Here is an 18724-nt window from a genome sequence, read left to right on the forward strand (position 1 = left end):
TTTGCATGTGACAGCACTACACTCACTTAAAAATATCCAGACATCCTTAAAACCAGCATCTTTCTGTAATACCTTTCTGTTTTCTTAAAATGGTCTTATTTTCTTTCTTCCACACATGAATAATTGGAAGTTATTTGAGGAAGTGTAGAAAGTTTACAAGCAAATACCACACTGCTTTATACCAAAGAACCTCTTAAATTTTAATCAACTCATGAAATATTGAGTAAGTTAGGGAAACAGTTTGGTGGATGTCACTGCTGAACATATAACAAGCAGTACTCAAGCAAAGAAGACAGCTTTGTATATTTTGCTCTGGGAAAACACCATAGCAAAATCAAGCTCCTAGAATATAGCTAGTTTATGAACAAAACATTCCTACCCTTGAACAGAAAACAAGAGGCTTTCAGACACATTTTTATCATTTTAAAAAAAATATTATCTCTTTTTCATTTTTCACTCTTACTAAAGTATCTGTGTTGGAACATAAGACAGGCCAGGCCAGGCCAGAATATTTTCATTAGGTTCTTTTCCAGCCCTGTATCAGAATGTAGCCTTGTAATTGCATAGAAATCAAAAAAAAAGTGAAGAGCGTAAAATTGTTCAATTAAGTCTTATCTTCAGACTGTAAGTACACGCAACCACGGAGTTCCTAGGACTTCACAGTTATTTAGCAATACAAAAATGGCTTCAAATTGTGTTTTGGAAGGAGCAATAGCAAATCTTCCTCTGGCCCCCTGCCAGGCCAGTGTATTTAGCAGTTGCTGCTGTTCTGTCACTGTATCTCGCCAGCTGAAGTCATGCACTTATTTCCTCTGGAGTGATCAAAGCTTTTCCAGCTAAGAACATTATAATTGCCAATTTCAAAGGTTTTAGAGAAAGTTGCTTCATAGATTTAAAATCATTAGCAACAGCCTTAGTGCACATCTAGTGAGTTATATCTTCTAAGTGTTACACAAGCATTAATTAATTTACAGGTCTGACTAAGCCTTTAAGGTTTTGGCTGTATTGGGATTGGTGTAAACGCTCCACCTCAGCTAAAAACCTTGGAGATACAGGCCTCTAGGGAAGCTTAGTGACTCACCTGGGGAATGAATCTCTTGTTTCTATGCCATCTAAAGCAGCCGATTTGCTACAAAAAAGGGAGCACATGCTGTATTTCCTTCCAGGACGCTGCAGCTGTTGCTCACTCTATTGCCATACCCGCCTGCGGCAGAAAATCTCCTGCTATTCCAACAGGAGCAATGCAAATGCATACGTTTCCTACACAGACTAATGATACAGCTACACAGTTTTCTTTTCTGACAGAGACACAATACAATTTCGTGCCTAACTGGTCCAGTTTCTACAACATAAAACCAACAGGAACTGGTCCAAGACTGTATGATGCATAGACTTCACGGACCCCGCGTAAGTAGATGGCTATTCAGAGATGCCCAGAAGACCTAGATAAGCATCAGACCGACCCATCCAGGAGATACAGTAGCATTCTTCAGCAGATTTCCAAGCTACAGGAGACAATAGAAAATCTGGTATTTTTTTACATTCGATAGCAGCTAGATAAAAGACAGAAATAATCACACTGACAGTGACTGGAACCCCATATCTCACTTCTTCCACTGAGAGACACATAACTTAGCATGGTCCAACTGCTGACCCAAGGCTCTAACCCAGCCTACAGGACATATTTTCTGGCCTGTCTCCTATCTCCACTCACAGAGTGACTCTTCCAGCAGTACAGGCTGCCTCTGCAGCTAAATGCCTTCATTCACATTTGCAACTCTTCCAGCAGAGACATGTACCCCTCCAGCCACAGAGAGGTAGTGATGTGGGGGGACGTGGCCAGAGGAGATGCAGAGGAGCCACAGAAGAAGTAGGACTCCGGAGATTTGCTGCTAATACAAGGCAGCAGCAGGGCACAGAGAAGAAAGGAGGGTGAAAATCTAGTCTGGCACCTGGTAATGTTGCACTGGACAACTTTATCTCACACATTTGGCTGGATAACTTGGTTTTCTCTTTTAAACTTTTCTACCATTCCCACCTGTACCAGCCTAGGTACAGATCAGTGCTCTTGCCCATCCTCAACTGCTGTGCTCGTGGTCTGTCATCCTGTGGATAATATTGCTCACCACAGCTGTGGTTCAAATGCCCATGGGAAAAGTTTAGGATTGCCATCTCCTTTTTCTTCAGCAAATGTTGTACTACTACATAATTATGAGAAGTCTCCAGTATCACATCTTATGGCTGTTTTATAATAGTAAGATAAATAATATTGAATTCCAAGATATTTTTTGTTCAGTGCAGCTATCAGAACAATACCTTTCAGCACAGTTATTCCCAGTATGCAGTCCTAAGAGGTACTTCCCAGTTTGTTACTTTTTTATACACGCCCCATGGAAACATATATTCTCTGCTGATTCACACATTAGAAACCTCACAGCTGATAGCACAAATCAGAAGAAACTGAAAATACTCAGATTACAGGACACCTTTTTGAATGGATGCATTTTTTGCTACTGGTTTAAAAGAATAATTTCCAGTCTAAGTATTCCTGAATGAATTCTGTTGAACATAATACTGACTTGACTTCCACTGAAATATATGTATGCTAAATACAGAAATCTTTTCTCTCTCATCAAAAGATACTAAAAACTAATCCTCTAAGTGATTCGACAACAGTGTAAAAAATAAAAGTCACAGAGAAAAAGAAGATTTACATTTTTTACCCACTGTCTGGTTAAGTCTAATATATATTATATTAATTTATGTGGGGTTGTTTTTTTTTTTTTACCATGCAGATAAAGCAGTAAGCAAAATATGGACCCCTTTTTCTTCATCACAGATAAAGAAGTGTAGAAAGTTAGTGCTAATACAAAATACAGGAAGTAATAGTGAAGAGGAATTACATAAAATAAATAGGAAATCCACATTAAAGAGAGGGTAGAAACCTATCAAGAAGGACTGTTACAAAGTTGCTGGAGTAATTTTTCATTAGTAGACTAAAACCTTTTGGAGTAACTGCATGTGATGAGGTGAGAGTTCCCAGGGCTGTTGGGGAGGCCAAACCATTCATACGAGAATGTGAGAGGAGGACAAGCAGAAGATTAAACAGAAATAAACAGGTGGATGAGCCTGGGACTATTCTCATAATACAGCCAGTGTTAAATTTAACACTGAAATATAATGGATTGATATTTCCTGTGGTCTTTACATGGGAGAACACGAGAGCACTGTCCAAGATCTTCAAGTAGCTAGTATTTTAGGTAAACCGCTAGCTCCTGCAGTCATACAATGACCTGAGATTTCAAATACTTTTCTTTAAAGAAGGTCTTTTACCTCATGCTTGTACAAGTAATTTTATGTAGCAAACTGTTAACAAACTCAAAATACAATTATACAAGCCCAAATGTACATTTTTTAAAGTCTCCTGACTATAGTAGAATTCCTTTCTTTTCCTCAGTAGATTGATGATGTTTTACTACAGAGTGCCATTTGAAATGCTGGGTGGCACTGGAGATAGAATCTTAGAATAGTTTGGGTTGGAAAGGACCTTAAAGGTCATCTAGTTCCCACCCCCCTACCATAGGCAGGGACATCTCCCACTAGGTCAGGCTGCCCAAGGCCCCATCCAACCTGGCCTTGAACACCTCCAGGGATGGGGCAGCCACAGCTTCCCTGGGCAACCTGTGCCAGTGTCTCACCACTCTAACGGTGAAGAAATTCTTCCTAATGTCTAGCCTAAATCTGCCCCTCTCCAGTTTATACCCATTCCCCCTAGTCCTATTAGTACAAGCCTTTGTAAATAGCCCCTCCCCAACTTTCTTGTAGCCCCCTTCAGGTACTGGAAAGCTGCTATAAGATCTCCTCGGAACCTTCTCTTCTCTGGGTTGAACAACCCCAACTCTCTCAGCCTGCCCTTGTACGGGAGATGCTAAGTGACCACTCATTCTCCAGTACTTCAGCTTACAAATGTATCAGTTTGGTGTGAGGAATGACTGTTCGATGCTTTTCCAGCAGTGGGCAGCTGGCTGGCAGGTGCACGCTGCTCAAGTTTTCCTATTTATCACAGCTGAAACTGTACCGTGGCACTCACTGACCGGGACTCCTAAATCATTTATGGGGTTCTCTCCTAATGCAGGAGCCACAGCTTCTTGCCAAAATCAAGGTAGTCCATTCTTAAAAATAATAATTTGAAAATGTTGCCTTTTTGCTTCTACTATTATCATTGGAAACACTTTCCAAAATCCCACTGCTGTAATGGTTAGGAACCTTCTTCTAATTTTCACCTTAGATTTGCACATTTTGCCAGTTCCTATCCATCTGGGTTTGTGTCAGCCCTGTCCTAAAACTTGAACAGTTCTTCTAGATCTTTTTCTCCTTGATGTTCACTCAGGATTTATTCACACAAAGTTCCACCAATACGAGCCAGACGTAGCTCTGCTGTAACTTGTGTATCTACAGTGATATGCAAGTTTTTTTAACACAAATCTTGGAACTGTTAAAAAAACCCCAAGTAATACACAACATGGCAAGACATATTAAACGCAAAACTGCTGTCCTAAAATCAAAGATTGCAAAGAAAGAGAGCCACAAACCACACAAGACTCACCCCAAACTCTGCCGATGATGACTGGATGGGTTGTGTGGTGAGTGCAACATGTAATGCAAAATGTCCCACACACCAAAGAACAGTGCTTCAGGGGGCTGGTAGAAGGCTCCTCAGCCTCCTAGGGAGTTCCAGCCTGCCAAATTTGTTAAACATCAAACTCCCACACATCTATCAGCATAAGAATTACAAAAGGAAATGGCAGAAACAATTGACATGCACTTAAAACAAAATGATTTTTCCAAGTGGCTAAAAATGTACAAAATACAGTTGGTCATTTGGGGATGGAGCTAGAAGACAAACTGCCTGGAGTAAGGTCACATGTGTAAAGCCAGCTGTTACTCCAATCATTAGCTTTTTAGTCTAAGCAAGCAGATGTTTTTCTTTTTGGGAACTTCTGCTGAAATCATGGAGTTCGGCATTCAAAGCAATTGAAGAATCAAGTCTTTTTTTAAACATTGATTTAAAAAGGCTTAATTCTTCCTCAAAATACTTGCTTTAGCTTTCGAAAAGCTTTCAGTTTCTTCAATATAAGCTGCCCTTACAGAACTCTACATTTTTTTTTCTAAGGCTTTGACAGCTTTGAAATATAGCATTATATTTGGAAAAGTGTATTTTGAAGAATTATGTTACAAAGCAGCCTAAATCTCAATGAAGCCACTAAATCCTTCCATTTACTTTAGAAAAAAAATAATTTGGCCTGGATAGCTTATAAAAAAAACCCCGAATAACTGTCACAATTAAAGAACATGACATGATTTTCAAGGTAATTTTAAATGAGTCAGGAATTCTTTGTCAAATTCTGTTAGGGAATTTACAGAAACATATGTCTTCATTCACTAAGCTATATTTGATTTCATTTATTTTTATGCAACATCCTTTATTTACAGTACTTCAAAGACCAATTTTATAGCACGATTTCAATACAGTCAAAGCACTCAAGATAGCACTTGTTTCACCCTTTCCGATGTTGTTGTTTAATCAGCCCTTCACTGCTTTTACTGTTCTCCTATCTCAGCAAACAGATAAATAAGACAGTGAAGATGCTTACCTCTTTGAATGCTACCTGCTTTATATTTCTCTACATTTATATTTCCAGTATCTAGCAGACACAACAAGGAAGACAATTCAGAGCCAAAGTACTAACAGCCATACTGCTCCAGAAATTCTGAATGAAAACTCTCATTAGTCAGGTGAGCAGTCCTAACACTCTCATAGAGAAATGCATATTCCTGAATGGTACCTGTAAAGTAGGATCTCAAATAGTTCAATATCGCACAGAGAATTTTCCAGGCAATCACAGGTTCTAAGTTTAGTGAAACATAAAGGACTACAGGGAAAAAAAATACATTACCTTGTGAGTCTAACCTGGATGCTGTAAAAATCTAAAGAAGTAAATATTGCTTTTTATATGCCAAGTAGCCAAGCCTGTTTTTTAGCTGCTGAATCTGAAGGTACGGTATACATTATGGATTTTGGAGCCTTAACTCAGACAAAAGGCCAGATGTAAGATAGCATTTTGCTGAATCACCCACCTGTTAGGTACTAGCAGTAGGCTCCAGAGCCTTGAAGTTCAGGCTCTTACGCTGTCTGTAGGTGAGCTAGGCAGCCAAGGGCAATAATGAGCAACTGGCTTGCCTAAAGCTGCCCAGTACAGCTGATGTAAAATGCTGAGTTGGTGGAAATCCATCTGAGTTCTACCCATGTTTGGGAGGCTGGGTTCTTCAGAAATGCAGCCTAGAATCCCCTTCTGAAAGTAAGTATCTGCAGCTTTCAAAGAACGGAGCAAAACCTGCTCTTTTTAGAGCACAACCAGAGAAAAGGCAGTGGTAGGATTTATGCAATGTACCCAGCAAGTGGATAATCAAATGCTGACTAGGAGCAGGAATTATGAACTCATGTTTCCTCTCTTGCTCTATTATTCTACCAATTTAGAGCCTTGCCTCCAAAATCCTGACGCAGATGCTTAAAGAACAGTAAGTACAAGACAAATGTATGTGATATGCTTGAAAATTTCCTTGCAAACTCTCCTAGGTTGTATTTCCAGCTCCAGAAATTCCTGAAATGGATACAATTTCCACAAGCTTAGCAAACCTCAGCAGGTTTTTCTTTCAAGGGCTTATCTAGTATCCCCCAAGACATTTTTAGCTCTTACAGCAACCTACAGCAATTTCACAAGTCTCTCCCCTGTTGCAGGAAGAAATACTCTTCCATTTTATCTATATTTAAATCTATCTTCTATTGCCTACATTTGTTGTCCCCTTGCTCTTGCATCAAATGAGTTAGTGAAGAATCTATTCCCATTGCTTGTGAGTTTATGATGCTCTACAAAACAAACTTATAGGTTGTCTTTGTTCTTGACAAGTTCAAGCTTACTTAGTCATTCCTGAATACAGATCCTCTGTTGCCATTCACTTAATTTTTCTGAGTCTGCTGTGCCCTTTCTGAGAATATTTAAGACATGGGTTAGCTATGAATTTATGCAGTGCTATAATGATGTTATTTGTTGTCTTCCATAGTCCATCCCTGAACTGCCCTCCCCCCCGCCCCTTTTTTTTGCCTTGTTTTAATTTTTGTTTTGCACAGAAAAAATGCTTCAGCTTAAACAAGAAGTATGAAGAGTCCTCTCACTTGTCAAAACCTAATGTTCTTCCCTCTAGACTGTCTTTCCATGGTAAAACACTTCAGTCACTAGACTACAGCATGAGAAAGTAGCGCAGCTATTGCATTGCCTTGTCCTTTGTCTTAAACAGAAGAAGTGAGTGCAGTCAGATCAAGATACCCGATGCTGTCAGAGTCTATTTAGGGAAGCCTCACTTAGAAATCAGGAAGTCATCTGAAAGAACTTTTAGGTTTGGATCCCAACTAAACTTGGAAGGGAAAGAGGCACCGAGATGCAGAGTCAGGGACCCATTTAATTAAAATTTTGGGTTCCGGCATCTAGATTCCACTGGCGTCCTACTTTCACTGCTGAGCCTTCCTTATCAGATGTAGCATACTATTTTTGTCATCCATGGGACTTTTACCAGAATAAGGATTTCCAAAATTAGCTAACTCAAACAATAGCTCTTGGAGTCCTTGATTAGTAAGAAAAAATACTGATTTCTAGGGTGAAATATTATTATTTCTAGGGGGTTAAAGAATACATAAGTCCAAATACCAGAAAGAAGTAGAAGACAATAGGAGGTTCTGAGGCATGCCTTATCTAAAATAATCCACGATGCTCATTTTCCTTACAAAGTCTACTATTTCACCTCAACCAGACAGTGCCAGAGTATCAGCCAGTGATATAAAGCAAGTAAAATAAACCCTCACCTCACTTCTAAAATCTCCAGTTATTTCCACCTGAGCTTCAAGACTAAATTGACTGACTTTAGTAATTTGTATTCAACAAGCGACCTACACCATACCTCTCTGCAGAAGTACTCTGCTGCCAATGGTTACTCAACAATTTGTTGGAGCCAAGTTTCATTTGCAGTCCCAGCTTCCTTGAAAAATGTTCTATCTTTCATTTAGTGGATTTTGTTTATTTCATATGGTAAGTCCTTTTCTTCCTGTTGATTTATCTTTCTCATGCAGAAGCCTTGACATGTATTCAAAAAGGTAACTTTTGTCTTTATGGGAAAAGAAGCTTATTGAATAGCCAGAGGATGTCTCATGCAGGAAAGCCACATAAATGGTGCATGAAGCTGTGAGAATCAAACTGTTAAATGGGAGCAGGGGGCTCCGGAACTGCCGCAGACTTCCAGGCCCTATGGGGAATACTGAGAAGCACAGCACATTTGAAGAGGAATTGAAATTGTCAACGAAAGAACAGAATCTGTTCACCCTTAAATTCCTAATAAGAGAACTTGTAGTGGGTAGTGACCACTTGAATGATGAGCACGTAAAATTAAGGAAATTGCCTTCCTTAAGAAATAGGCAAGTACCTGTGTTCATAAATTAACATCCTGATTTATAATCCAGATTATGATTAAAGTTGTTTCAAATTACCATTGTAATTTTATATGTATTAGTTAGTTTCTCTCCAGGAATTAAGATAGCAAAGTATATTTAGAGGTGAAGTAATGCCAAATATAACTTAAGAAAGCTTTCCATACACATTGTATTGAATAAACATTGAAAAGAGCAGCTTTAGCTACTTTAAATGTGTCCCACAGACTAGTGTGTTGAATAAATATTAGGTTACACTGACATTAACTTCTAAAATGTCATTCGTTTCATCACAACTTTTCATACCTGCTGGTATTTAAATCTACAATAAATCCAAACTGTGTATTTAGATTTTGGTATATGTAAATTTCTACTGTACAAAAATGCCTAACATATAGATGGTTATGATATAGATGGCTAAAACAGAAGGTTTAAGTCCTTTTTTTTTTTTTTTCTTGTTTTGGCTCTTAAATTTTAGATATGGCAGGACTAAATTTCTCCATAGGAACTATGTATCATAATCCATAGGAACACATGGAGACCGCTGATGAGCGGCATTCCACAGAGGTTGGTATTAAGACTGGTGGTATTTAACATCTATGTCAGAGGCACGAACAGTGGGATTGAGGGCACCCTCAGCAAATCAGCCAATGACGCCAAGCTGTATGGCACGGCTGGCATGCTGGACAAAAGGGATGCCATCCAGAGGGACCTGGACAGGCTTGAGAGATGGGCCTGTGCAAGCACCATGAAGTTCAATATGGCCAAGGGCAAGGTCCTGCACATGGGCTGGGGCAATCCCAAGCATAAATACAGGCTGGGTGGAGAATGGCTTGAGAGTAGCCCTGAAGAGAAGGGCTTGGTGGTGCTGGTGGATGAGAAGCTCAACAAGAGCTGCCAACGTGTGCTTGTAGCCCAGGAGGCCAACAGTATCCTAGGCTGCATCAGAAGAAGCATGGTCAACAGGTTGAGGGAGGTGATTTTCCCCCTATACTATTCTCTCATGAGACATCACCTGGAGTACTGTGCTCAGTTCTGGAGTCCTTGGTACAGGAAGGACACAGATCTGTTAGAGAGAGTCCAAAGGAGGGTCACAAAAATGATCACAGTGCTGGAGCACCTCCCATACAAGGACAAGCCAAGAGAGTTGAGCTTGTTTAGCCTAGAGAAAAGAAGGCTCCAGGAAGACCTTATAGCAGCCTTCCAGTACTTACAGGGGACCTACAGGAATGATGGTGCAGGGCTCTTTATCAGGGAATGCAGGGATGGATGAGAGGAACAACAGTTTTAAGCTGAAAGAGAGGAAATTTTGATTCGGTATTAGTAAGAAATGTTTTACTGTGAGGGTGGTGAGGCACTGGAACAGGTTGCCCAGAGAAGCTGTGGATGCCCCATCCCTGGAGATGTTCAAAGCCAGGTTGTATGAGGCTTAGTGCATCCTGATCTAGTGGACGGCGTCACTGCCCATGCCAGGGGAACTGGAATAAGATGATCTCTAAGGCCCCTTCCAACCCAAACCATTCTATGATTCTGTGTCATCTTAAGCATAAATTATGCTAAAACATTAAAACCAATATACAGTAATATTACTGTGATGTAATTGAGTTAAGTGTGCCATATATCTGGACTACAAAAATATTGTCAAAGTAAAAGGTCAGTGCAATAAAGAAGGCTCTGATCCCATAGTCCTTTAACAATTTAAGGGCCTATTGACTCTCAACATGCAGACATAAGAATGAACAGCAAGTGTGATTGGATTTAGAAAGCTGAGCCAATGCTGTTTTTCAAATTCTTCTTAATTTTGGCTATCTAGTAAAGGGTGCAGAGAAGTTCCTTTCACTATTAGTCATGAGATATATGCTGTCTGCTAGCTTGGCAATACAGTGCTGGTATCAGCTGTATGAGAAAAAAATAGAATATTTAGGGAACTATTACTACTTTTGGGTGAATGAAGTCATGGTATTGGCATGTCAGAAACAAACTAAAAATGAAAGCAAGATCTTTTCTAGTTTCTGTATAACTAAACCGATACACAACTAAATAAACAATTCATAGTTTAATCAGCTGCATTTTGAAAGGCAAAACCCTAGCTGAGGTCAGACAGTGATAGGAGTAAGGTGTAGATGAGCTGATTTGGGAAACACTTTTTACATTATTTGGGGAAATTACCCATATATTTTGCTAGTGAGAGCTGGGAATATTTTTTAAGTCTTGTCTAAATATTTACACCTCTCTGATTTAAATTTATTCACAATTATAACGCAATTTGTTAAAACATGCTCCTTTCTCTAGTAACATTTTCTTGCCTACACAGATTCATAAATAGTCTACTTACTGAAAAGACTCCAAATATTTCTTCCACAAGCACCACGAGACAAAAGCTATGAAAAAGGGCACACTTCACTGCCCTTCAGGAGATTATATGGAACACATTAATAAAGCAAGGCAGAATTTCAGAGTACCTTCAGCCTGAGATACATGCAGGCTGAAGATTACAGCTTCATATATTTCTCATTAAAAAAAACCCAGAACGTAATAGAGCAAGTGAATTGTCCACAAGAGTTTTTTTTCCCCCTTTAATTTAAGTAACAGGACTTCATAGGAAATCTCTGTTCTAACTACACAGCAATGTCCACAAATGGTCACACAGGACTTTTAATGTGCTTTCACTTGTGACTGAATAGCATCTCACTCCACAAGTAGTTCCATTGAACTTCACTGAATAGCACTCACTGAGAATATTCAGATAATACCCTGCTCCATAAATAATTACATCAGTACTTGGCTTCAGTTAACACTGTGGAGGAAGGTGCTATTCATATCTCAGCGGGGATGTTAGAATCAAGCCCCTAAGCATTTCTTCAATAACACAGAGAATGAACTGTCACTGTCTTGTCATTCCCAAAAGAACTTTTTGCCTCCATCTGGTCTAACAGGTTTTTCTTCTGTGAGGTTGATTTGGCCTTCTTATCTTTCCTGAACACATATGAGACTGAGATTTTCCTGCTGAATCTCCCACAGGCAACAGCAAAACTCCTGAACAGAATTATTAGAAAGGACCTCTCGTAGAGCTCTGTACATGACAAGCTGAGAATTCAACAACATTTTTTTTTGAGACACCAGCAAATGAGGCTGAGATCTACATGTCACTGACCCTGAACTAGTAAGAAAAGTCTCCAGAATGCCACACTCTTCTGCAACATCCCATTCACTTAGCCTGGGGTCTGGTCTCTTTCATACCAGAAGTACCTAATGGTAAAAGCCAGCCTATCCAACCCAGTTCTCCTCTCTCACCAAGCCCTAGGAACCACACACTGGTAGTATGCAATCATTTATTTATTTATTTTTTGAAAGAAACACCAAAAGGAAACAATGTCAAAATTCAAACAAAATATTTACTCCTATTGACTAAATACTATCAGAGAAGAGCTCATTTAGTTATGGAGAAATACTTAAAGAGAAACATATTCAAATTAAATCTGATTAAATCAGTCTAACAACCTGTAAAGGGTATTAATTTTTGAGAACAATCATGTTCACGCACAAATAGTGTGTTCACACACAATCATGAGAACACACTGAGCATTGGAGCTCATGAGTCTTCGTAATGAACCACCACTGAGACCAAATAATCCATCACTTCTAGAAAGTGTGTCCCCTTCAGGTCAGGTTTGAAAAGAATAGTGTATCAGTCTACAGAAAAAAAGAAAAAAAAAGAAGCCACACTTAAATTATACCTCATGTGTGAGTAAAAAACCTTGTTTTCCCATTCTGACAGATCTTCTGAATTCATGAATATAGCATACACATGCACACCATGTATTTGAATATTACATTATACACACACAACCACCTTATTTCCACAAAGACATGAGATTAGATTATTAAAAAAAACAGAGAATTAATTTAGAAATATATGTCTTGCATTGCTTGCAACGTGGGAGGATCATCTGAACATGGAAGTTAAGTCTCCAAATTTGAACTGTGTAGTATTACATTATGATCACATCATGGTATGCTTTATCTGTACTCACACGTTTTCATGAATCTCCACATGCATATACAAAGACCTGCTAATTTTGTCCTTTAAATAATCTTGGGAATACATTTGATTTTAGGAACCGGGTCGGCAACAGAAGAATATTATAGAGACTCATCAAGAGTCTTATGACAGGTCGTTCTTTGCCAAACTACAAGAGAATTACATTACAGTTAAATTCCCTGGTTTTAGAAACAGGTTAGTCTAAAAGTGATCCCTACAAAGATCATATATTTTAATTAAAAGTCGGTTATTTTCACCAGATTTATAGTTGAATTCCAATATATTTTCAGAAAGGAGGTGAAAACGTTTTTCATAGGACAAAATTTTTAAAAGTATTTTCCCCTAACTAGCAGAACTGGCTTTCACTCCGGGTAACCTAACCCCGATCTTTGTCTATAGAGCTTCATGGTCTCAGAGGCAGCACCACCTATTGGGTGAAAAATGTAGGTTAGCGCCTACTTTATCACCAGAGACCTACCGTAAAACTGCTTTTGGACATAACGGGCTGAATCTCCCAAGTCCCTCAGACTGACATGCAAGCAAACAACTCGTATTTCCTAGCGATCTATTTGATACAAGTTTATCGATTCAAAACGATCATTCAATACAAAACCCACCGCTTAAGCTCCTAATATTTACTCGACGAACTATTTGAGACAGCGCTTCCAACGGCATCGACTGACTCATGCTCGTTACAATCACCATAATAAGAACGAACAACAGAGCATCGCACGATTTTTAGGATGCGCTCCAGCTGCACAGTTCCGAACCAGCTGGAAATTAATTTGGTTATGTAAGAAGCCCTGCTAATATCTAGATACGAATCCATATTCTGCATGCAGCGTCCCACGTGAATGAACACAACTCCTATTCTGCTTTTCGAGGCAACAGTTATACCCTGGTTTAGGGCAAATCCGCTACGTTGGAGAGCGCGGCTTTTTTTTTTTTTTGGAATGAATTTTCGCCTCCATCCCTCGTTCCTAGAGAGGCTCGGGCGGGATTTCCCACCCCGGCTGCCCGGGATGCTCTCCCCGCGTCCTGCGGGGCGCGGCGGGTGCGGGACGGCGCGCCGGGAGGCTCCAAGCGGGAACGCTCCCCCGCGCGTCTCCGCGGGGCGCAGCGGCGGCCGCACCCGCAGACCCGAGCGAAACGGAGACTAAACCCCCCGAGCCCAAGGAGAAAAGTTGGTGGGGAACCCAGAGACGAACGCGAGCGAATCTCACTCACCCACTCTGAGGATGCAGACGAGCTGGATGCAGGCAACCAAGCGCCCTAGAATGAGCATGTCCAAATCGTCCCCTGCCTCCTCCCCGCACGCCCGTCCCGCTGCCTCCGAGCCCGCCGCTGGCTCCGCGGGCGGCCGCGCGTCTCCCGGCGGGGACGCGGCTCAGCGGGTGCCGGCGGCGCCGCGGCAGCGCATGGCGGGGCTGCCCGGGGGCCGCTGCCTGCGCGGGTGCGCGGCTGTGTCCGTGCGCGTGTGCGCGTGTGTGTGTGTGCGTGTGTGTGTGTGTGCGCCTGTGCCCGTGCGCGCGGGAAGTCGGGGGGGGGAGGCGGAGACCGCGCGCCCACGTGCGCGCGCGTGTCTGCGTGTGCGTGGGGAGGGCGGGCGGGCGTCGCCGTCCCCGCGCGTCCCCCGGGGAGCGGGGCAGCTCCCTCCGGCTTCGCTCCCCTCCCCGCGGCACCGGCGGGAGGGGGTTCGGAGGGCGGAGGGCCGGTCCGTGCCACCCCGGGGACGTCCCAGAGCGGGTTTGGGCGGGGGGGCGGGGAGGGGGTCGCGGGGTGTCCGGAGGGCAGCGGGGTGAGAGGGCGCAGAGCCTGGCAGCCCCGGTCAGCGGGAGCCGTCGGGGGGGTGGGGGGTGCGGCTCCCGGCTGATCCGCGAGCGGTCATAGAATCATAGAATAACCAGGTTGGAAGAGACCCACCGGATCATCGAGTCCAACCATTCCTATCAAACACTAAACCATGCCCCTTAGCACCTCGTCCACCCGTGCCTTAAACACCTCCAGGGAAGGCGAATCAACCACCTCCCTGGGCAGCCTGTTCCAGTGCCCAATGACCCTTTCTGTGAAGAATTTTTTCCTAATGTCGGTCGCGGCCGAGGGTGACCGTGAGAACCGTCGCGGGGAGTTCGGCGGGACTGTAAGTAGGTGGCGTTTGCAGGCTGCGCCGGCAGCGGGGAGGGGACGTGTTCCCTGGGAACTGGAGGGGGGGAAGGGGCTGGAGCAGCGGAATATCATTATCCGCTTTAGAAGTGGGTCAGGGCGCAGGCACTGGCACCGTTTCTTTGGGAAGACAAAACAAGACTGAAAAAAAAAAAAAGCAAAGCAAAACAAAACAAAAAAAACAAACCGAAAAAAAAGCACCAAGCCCCAGAGCACCCAGGCAAGAAGCGAAAAACGAAGGCCAACGAAGAGGATATCCACGGTGGGGATGTGCGGGGCAGCCTGGCAGAGTGGCACACGTGGCAGTGGGCACCTGTCCCCGCGCTGAACCCGCCCTCCCACCGCCTTCCCATGCTGAGCTGAGCCCTCTTGCACATCCTGGTGTGAAAAGGAACAGAGGTGGAGGGGGCTACAAACACCCCTGCTGAAAACACTCCAGGCTTTGGGAGTGTAAGAGGACGCACAGGATCCTCCGCTTCATCTCAGGTCACCAAAGCTGCGTGAACGGTTTCTGTGTTTGCGATACTTTTCCTATCTAAGTGAAACTGTCTGCTCGGCGTGGATGTGATGTGACTTCTAATGGCAGGCAACTTAAGTGTAAAAACACTTGGTGCTTTGTGGATGTCCTGCTCTACTGGGCCTCCTAGAAAAACCTCCTGTGACAGTTTTTCATTTCGATGTCCACCTGTGCTTCCTGGCTGTTTGGGATGTTACGAGCTATCTTGACGTGAAGCAAATTGGAAATTTCTGAGTGAACCAAAGTTACAGGAGAAATTGCTGAGATGCTCAAGCAGTTGATTGTATTTGGAAAGCAGGCTGTGGACATGTCTTCTCATGCAAGGTCAGCGTCTTTCAGGGTACTACAGAGTTTAAATACAATAGAGGTTGGTTCATTAATAAAAGGTTTAGCTTTGGATGACAGGTTGTGTTAAACAAATTTCTGGTATTATAGGAAAAAACAAGCTCCATGTGCTGAGCTCCACCAATGAAAGACTGTTTTAGGATTATTGTAAAGGGAAATGTTAAAGATTTTATTCAGCTGATTTACAGGTTACTGAAAGAACCCAAATGCCAGAAAATAATGGTAGTGATTTCCAAATCCATACATGTGCAAACACGTGCAAATACACTGATACACATAAGCAAGAAAAAGTATTAGTACCAGTGGGTAGTGTATATGACACAAACTCCAGCTCCAATGCCATTTCACATTTGGCTTAGTTTCTTAATATGAATAAGAATCATACAATATTGCATAGCAATATGTTTGTGTATTATTATGTTACGCAGTATAAAGCACTTTGCTACTTCCAAAACATAGTAAGGAATAAAATGTATTACATTGTGGAAGGCCACAGGTGGGAAAGAAGGATTCAGTCGCTGCAGAGGTGATTCTCCACCACCATAATGTATTACACGGGCATTTCATTACAGGTGAATGTGTCTCTGGACATACAGTGCTGCCAATGCCTGCGGGACTGCGGTCGTGTGTGCCTGTCAGGATATACCTCGGCTTGGCTTTCCTCTCAGGCTGGTAGTTCTACCTAATGCTGTTATGTTGCTTTTCAGTACATGGGAGCTTGCAGCAGCTTCCAGCTTCCCCTTCTGCCCTGGTAGCAATGGCCTTTTGAAAAGTTTGGTGCCTTTTCATCTCCAGATTTTCAGCTACGGCCATAACTTTGTGGCTCTCTGACAGGGCTAAAGGTAATGGCTGCTAACATGGTTGCCTACTCAGGCAGCTGCTGGTAAAGCTTTATGTAGGCCAGCATCCTTCTTTCTAACAGTGTTTCTTTAAGAATCCCTTTTCATTTATACTATGAACAAGTTACCTGTTGTGAACACACCCACACTGAAGGGCAAGCAGGGTGTTCAGAAGGTGGCACAACTTGTTTCCCAATTCTCCACAGTAAATTACTACACAAAAAGAAACTAGTCCTCACGTGGTCTTTATGCCAACAGTTAACGTTCACTTCCAGTACCTTCCTGTAACATCTTACAAGGTGAATATTTAGAAGGTATATTTAGGACAGATCATCAGTGAATGTCAGACTTCCCATCATTTGAAACCTTTACATAAAAAATTTAGTGTCCTTAAAACATGGCCACTGATGTCTGTAGTAAGTAACTCCTGTAGTTTTATAGCCTGTAACACAGAGATAATAAGGATGGATTAGAAGGTTCATCTCTGGCCTTCCAGTGAATAAAGCACATCTGGTCAGAATAGGAATAGAATTGTAATGTCCTGATGTGTTAGTACTTTACAGCTGCTTTGAACAGGTGTCAATGGTTTAGAAAAGACACCAGGCCAGAGGCCAACTCCTACAATACTCCTGTGGTTCTTACGCTGGAGCATGGTTGGTAAAGAAGCTCTCTCTATAGTCTAGGAAAAACTTGACTGTAGCAGGGTGACAATGTTCATCTGATTTAGGTGGCATGTCACGATGTTCTGGTTTGTGCTGTGTCAAGCCAAATTCACCGAAATTATTTGTAAATAAGGAAGTATGTCAGACAAATCAATTCACTAGCTTTAACTACTACTGCTCTTGCTTTCTCCTATATGAACAAATCTGTTCATATGTGGTATGTCAATCACATTCGTTTCTTTAAAACTTATTATTGATGACTTAGTAGTGAAAATATGTCTTATTTTCATTGTTATACCCTTTAGTAAATATTTTGTGGATTGACATTAAGTTTCTCCTTCCTTATGTAGTATTTCTACTTGCCCTTTAATGGAACATTAGTCTTGATGAGAAACTTGTCCCTCTTAAGTTTCTGTGTTGACAGATTCCTCTTTTGATAAGCCTTTCTCTTTTTTTAATTAAAATAAGTCTTTAATTTTTAGCCTTCTTTTACTCTTCCTATCTGATATCAAATATTTTCTTCAAAACTGCTCTTTTCATCCATTGTTACACTTTCCTTAGTCTAAATGAACCTCTCCTCAGTGTTGATACTGTATTTTCCTTTGTATTGTGACAATCTTGTTATTTTCCAGAGTGAGTCATTCCATGTCTTGTGCAGCTTTTTTTCTAGCTTGTTTTGAGTGCTTATCTTTTTATTCAAACTAATGTCAATTTTTTTGTGGCATTTATCATCTTCTCTTATGGTAAATGTTTTCATTTTCAGTGCTTTCTTTGATATTGTCAAATCTATTTTTTTTTAATTTACATGCAGCTTTTATATTAATTTCTTTCCTGTATGAGGGTTACAGTACCAGTATGTCTTGAGACACATGGTACAGAAAGTTGACAAAGAATCTGGTGGACTTCCATCTTCTTCCATCTTCTTCCATCTTCTTCCATCTTCTTCCATCTTCTTCCATCTTCTTCCATCTTCTTCCATCTTCTTCCATCTTCAGTTTATAGTTTGCTGGAGAAATCCACATATAAATTGAAAATGTTAAAAAGGTGTGTGCAAAAGCTATATGTTGTCCTGGCAATAGTTATAACTACCATAATTGGGAATAAGATTCAGACACATAATACAATACCAAATATCAAATTCATTAAGTATCACATTTAAGTCAAACATGTCAGATCTGGCTGGCTAGTGTGCTGATTTTTTCTGAGAACTTATTCCCATGAATATTTAAAGTTGAATGTCCCTTCACATAGAGGAGTGTTAGCATAGGATCTCAAATAGATTTGTTTGTTGGGTTTTTTTCAAATAGGTATAAAATGAAAGTAAAACTAGTATTCTTGTCTACCTCAACCTTTTTTTTTGGCATGTTAGAATTTCAAGATAATGAATATCTTATTGACAAATAAATAAAGACCATTTTTTCCATTTTTAAGGGTGATTAGTTTTTTGTACTCTGTTCAAAGTACTTTTATGCTCATTTTTGGGATTGGTCTGAGGAATCACTTTCCCAGCTTGATTGCCTCTAAGAACACAGAAAGGGAAGAAAAATGATGATATCGAACCTTTTATTTGGCCCTTTGCTAAAAAGAATATGTAACTCAACTGTTTTTCAAAGCTAAACC

General features: G+C 41.3%; 1 protein-coding gene across 8 annotated transcripts in view; it reads right to left on the reverse strand.

The window, feature by feature from the left end:
- The window catches only part of PTPRZ1 (protein tyrosine phosphatase receptor type Z1), a 137962-nt gene extending 124053 nt beyond the window's left edge, over positions 1-13909 (reverse strand). For all 8 annotated transcript variants that reach the window (XM_069850628.1, XM_069850617.1, XM_069850612.1 and 5 more), the window contains exon 1: positions 13806-13909. In XM_069850628.1, the coding sequence (XP_069706729.1) occupies positions 13806-13863 (58 nt within the window). In that variant the 5' untranslated portion in view covers positions 13864-13909. The remainder of the gene's footprint in view (positions 1-13805) is intronic.
- Positions 13910-18724: the final 4815 nt, after the last annotated feature.

This window comes from Phaenicophaeus curvirostris, chromosome 1 (genome assembly GCF_032191515.1).
Source record: "Phaenicophaeus curvirostris isolate KB17595 chromosome 1, BPBGC_Pcur_1.0, whole genome shotgun sequence".
In the NCBI taxonomy this organism is placed as follows: Eukaryota; Metazoa; Chordata; class Aves; order Cuculiformes; family Cuculidae; genus Phaenicophaeus; species Phaenicophaeus curvirostris.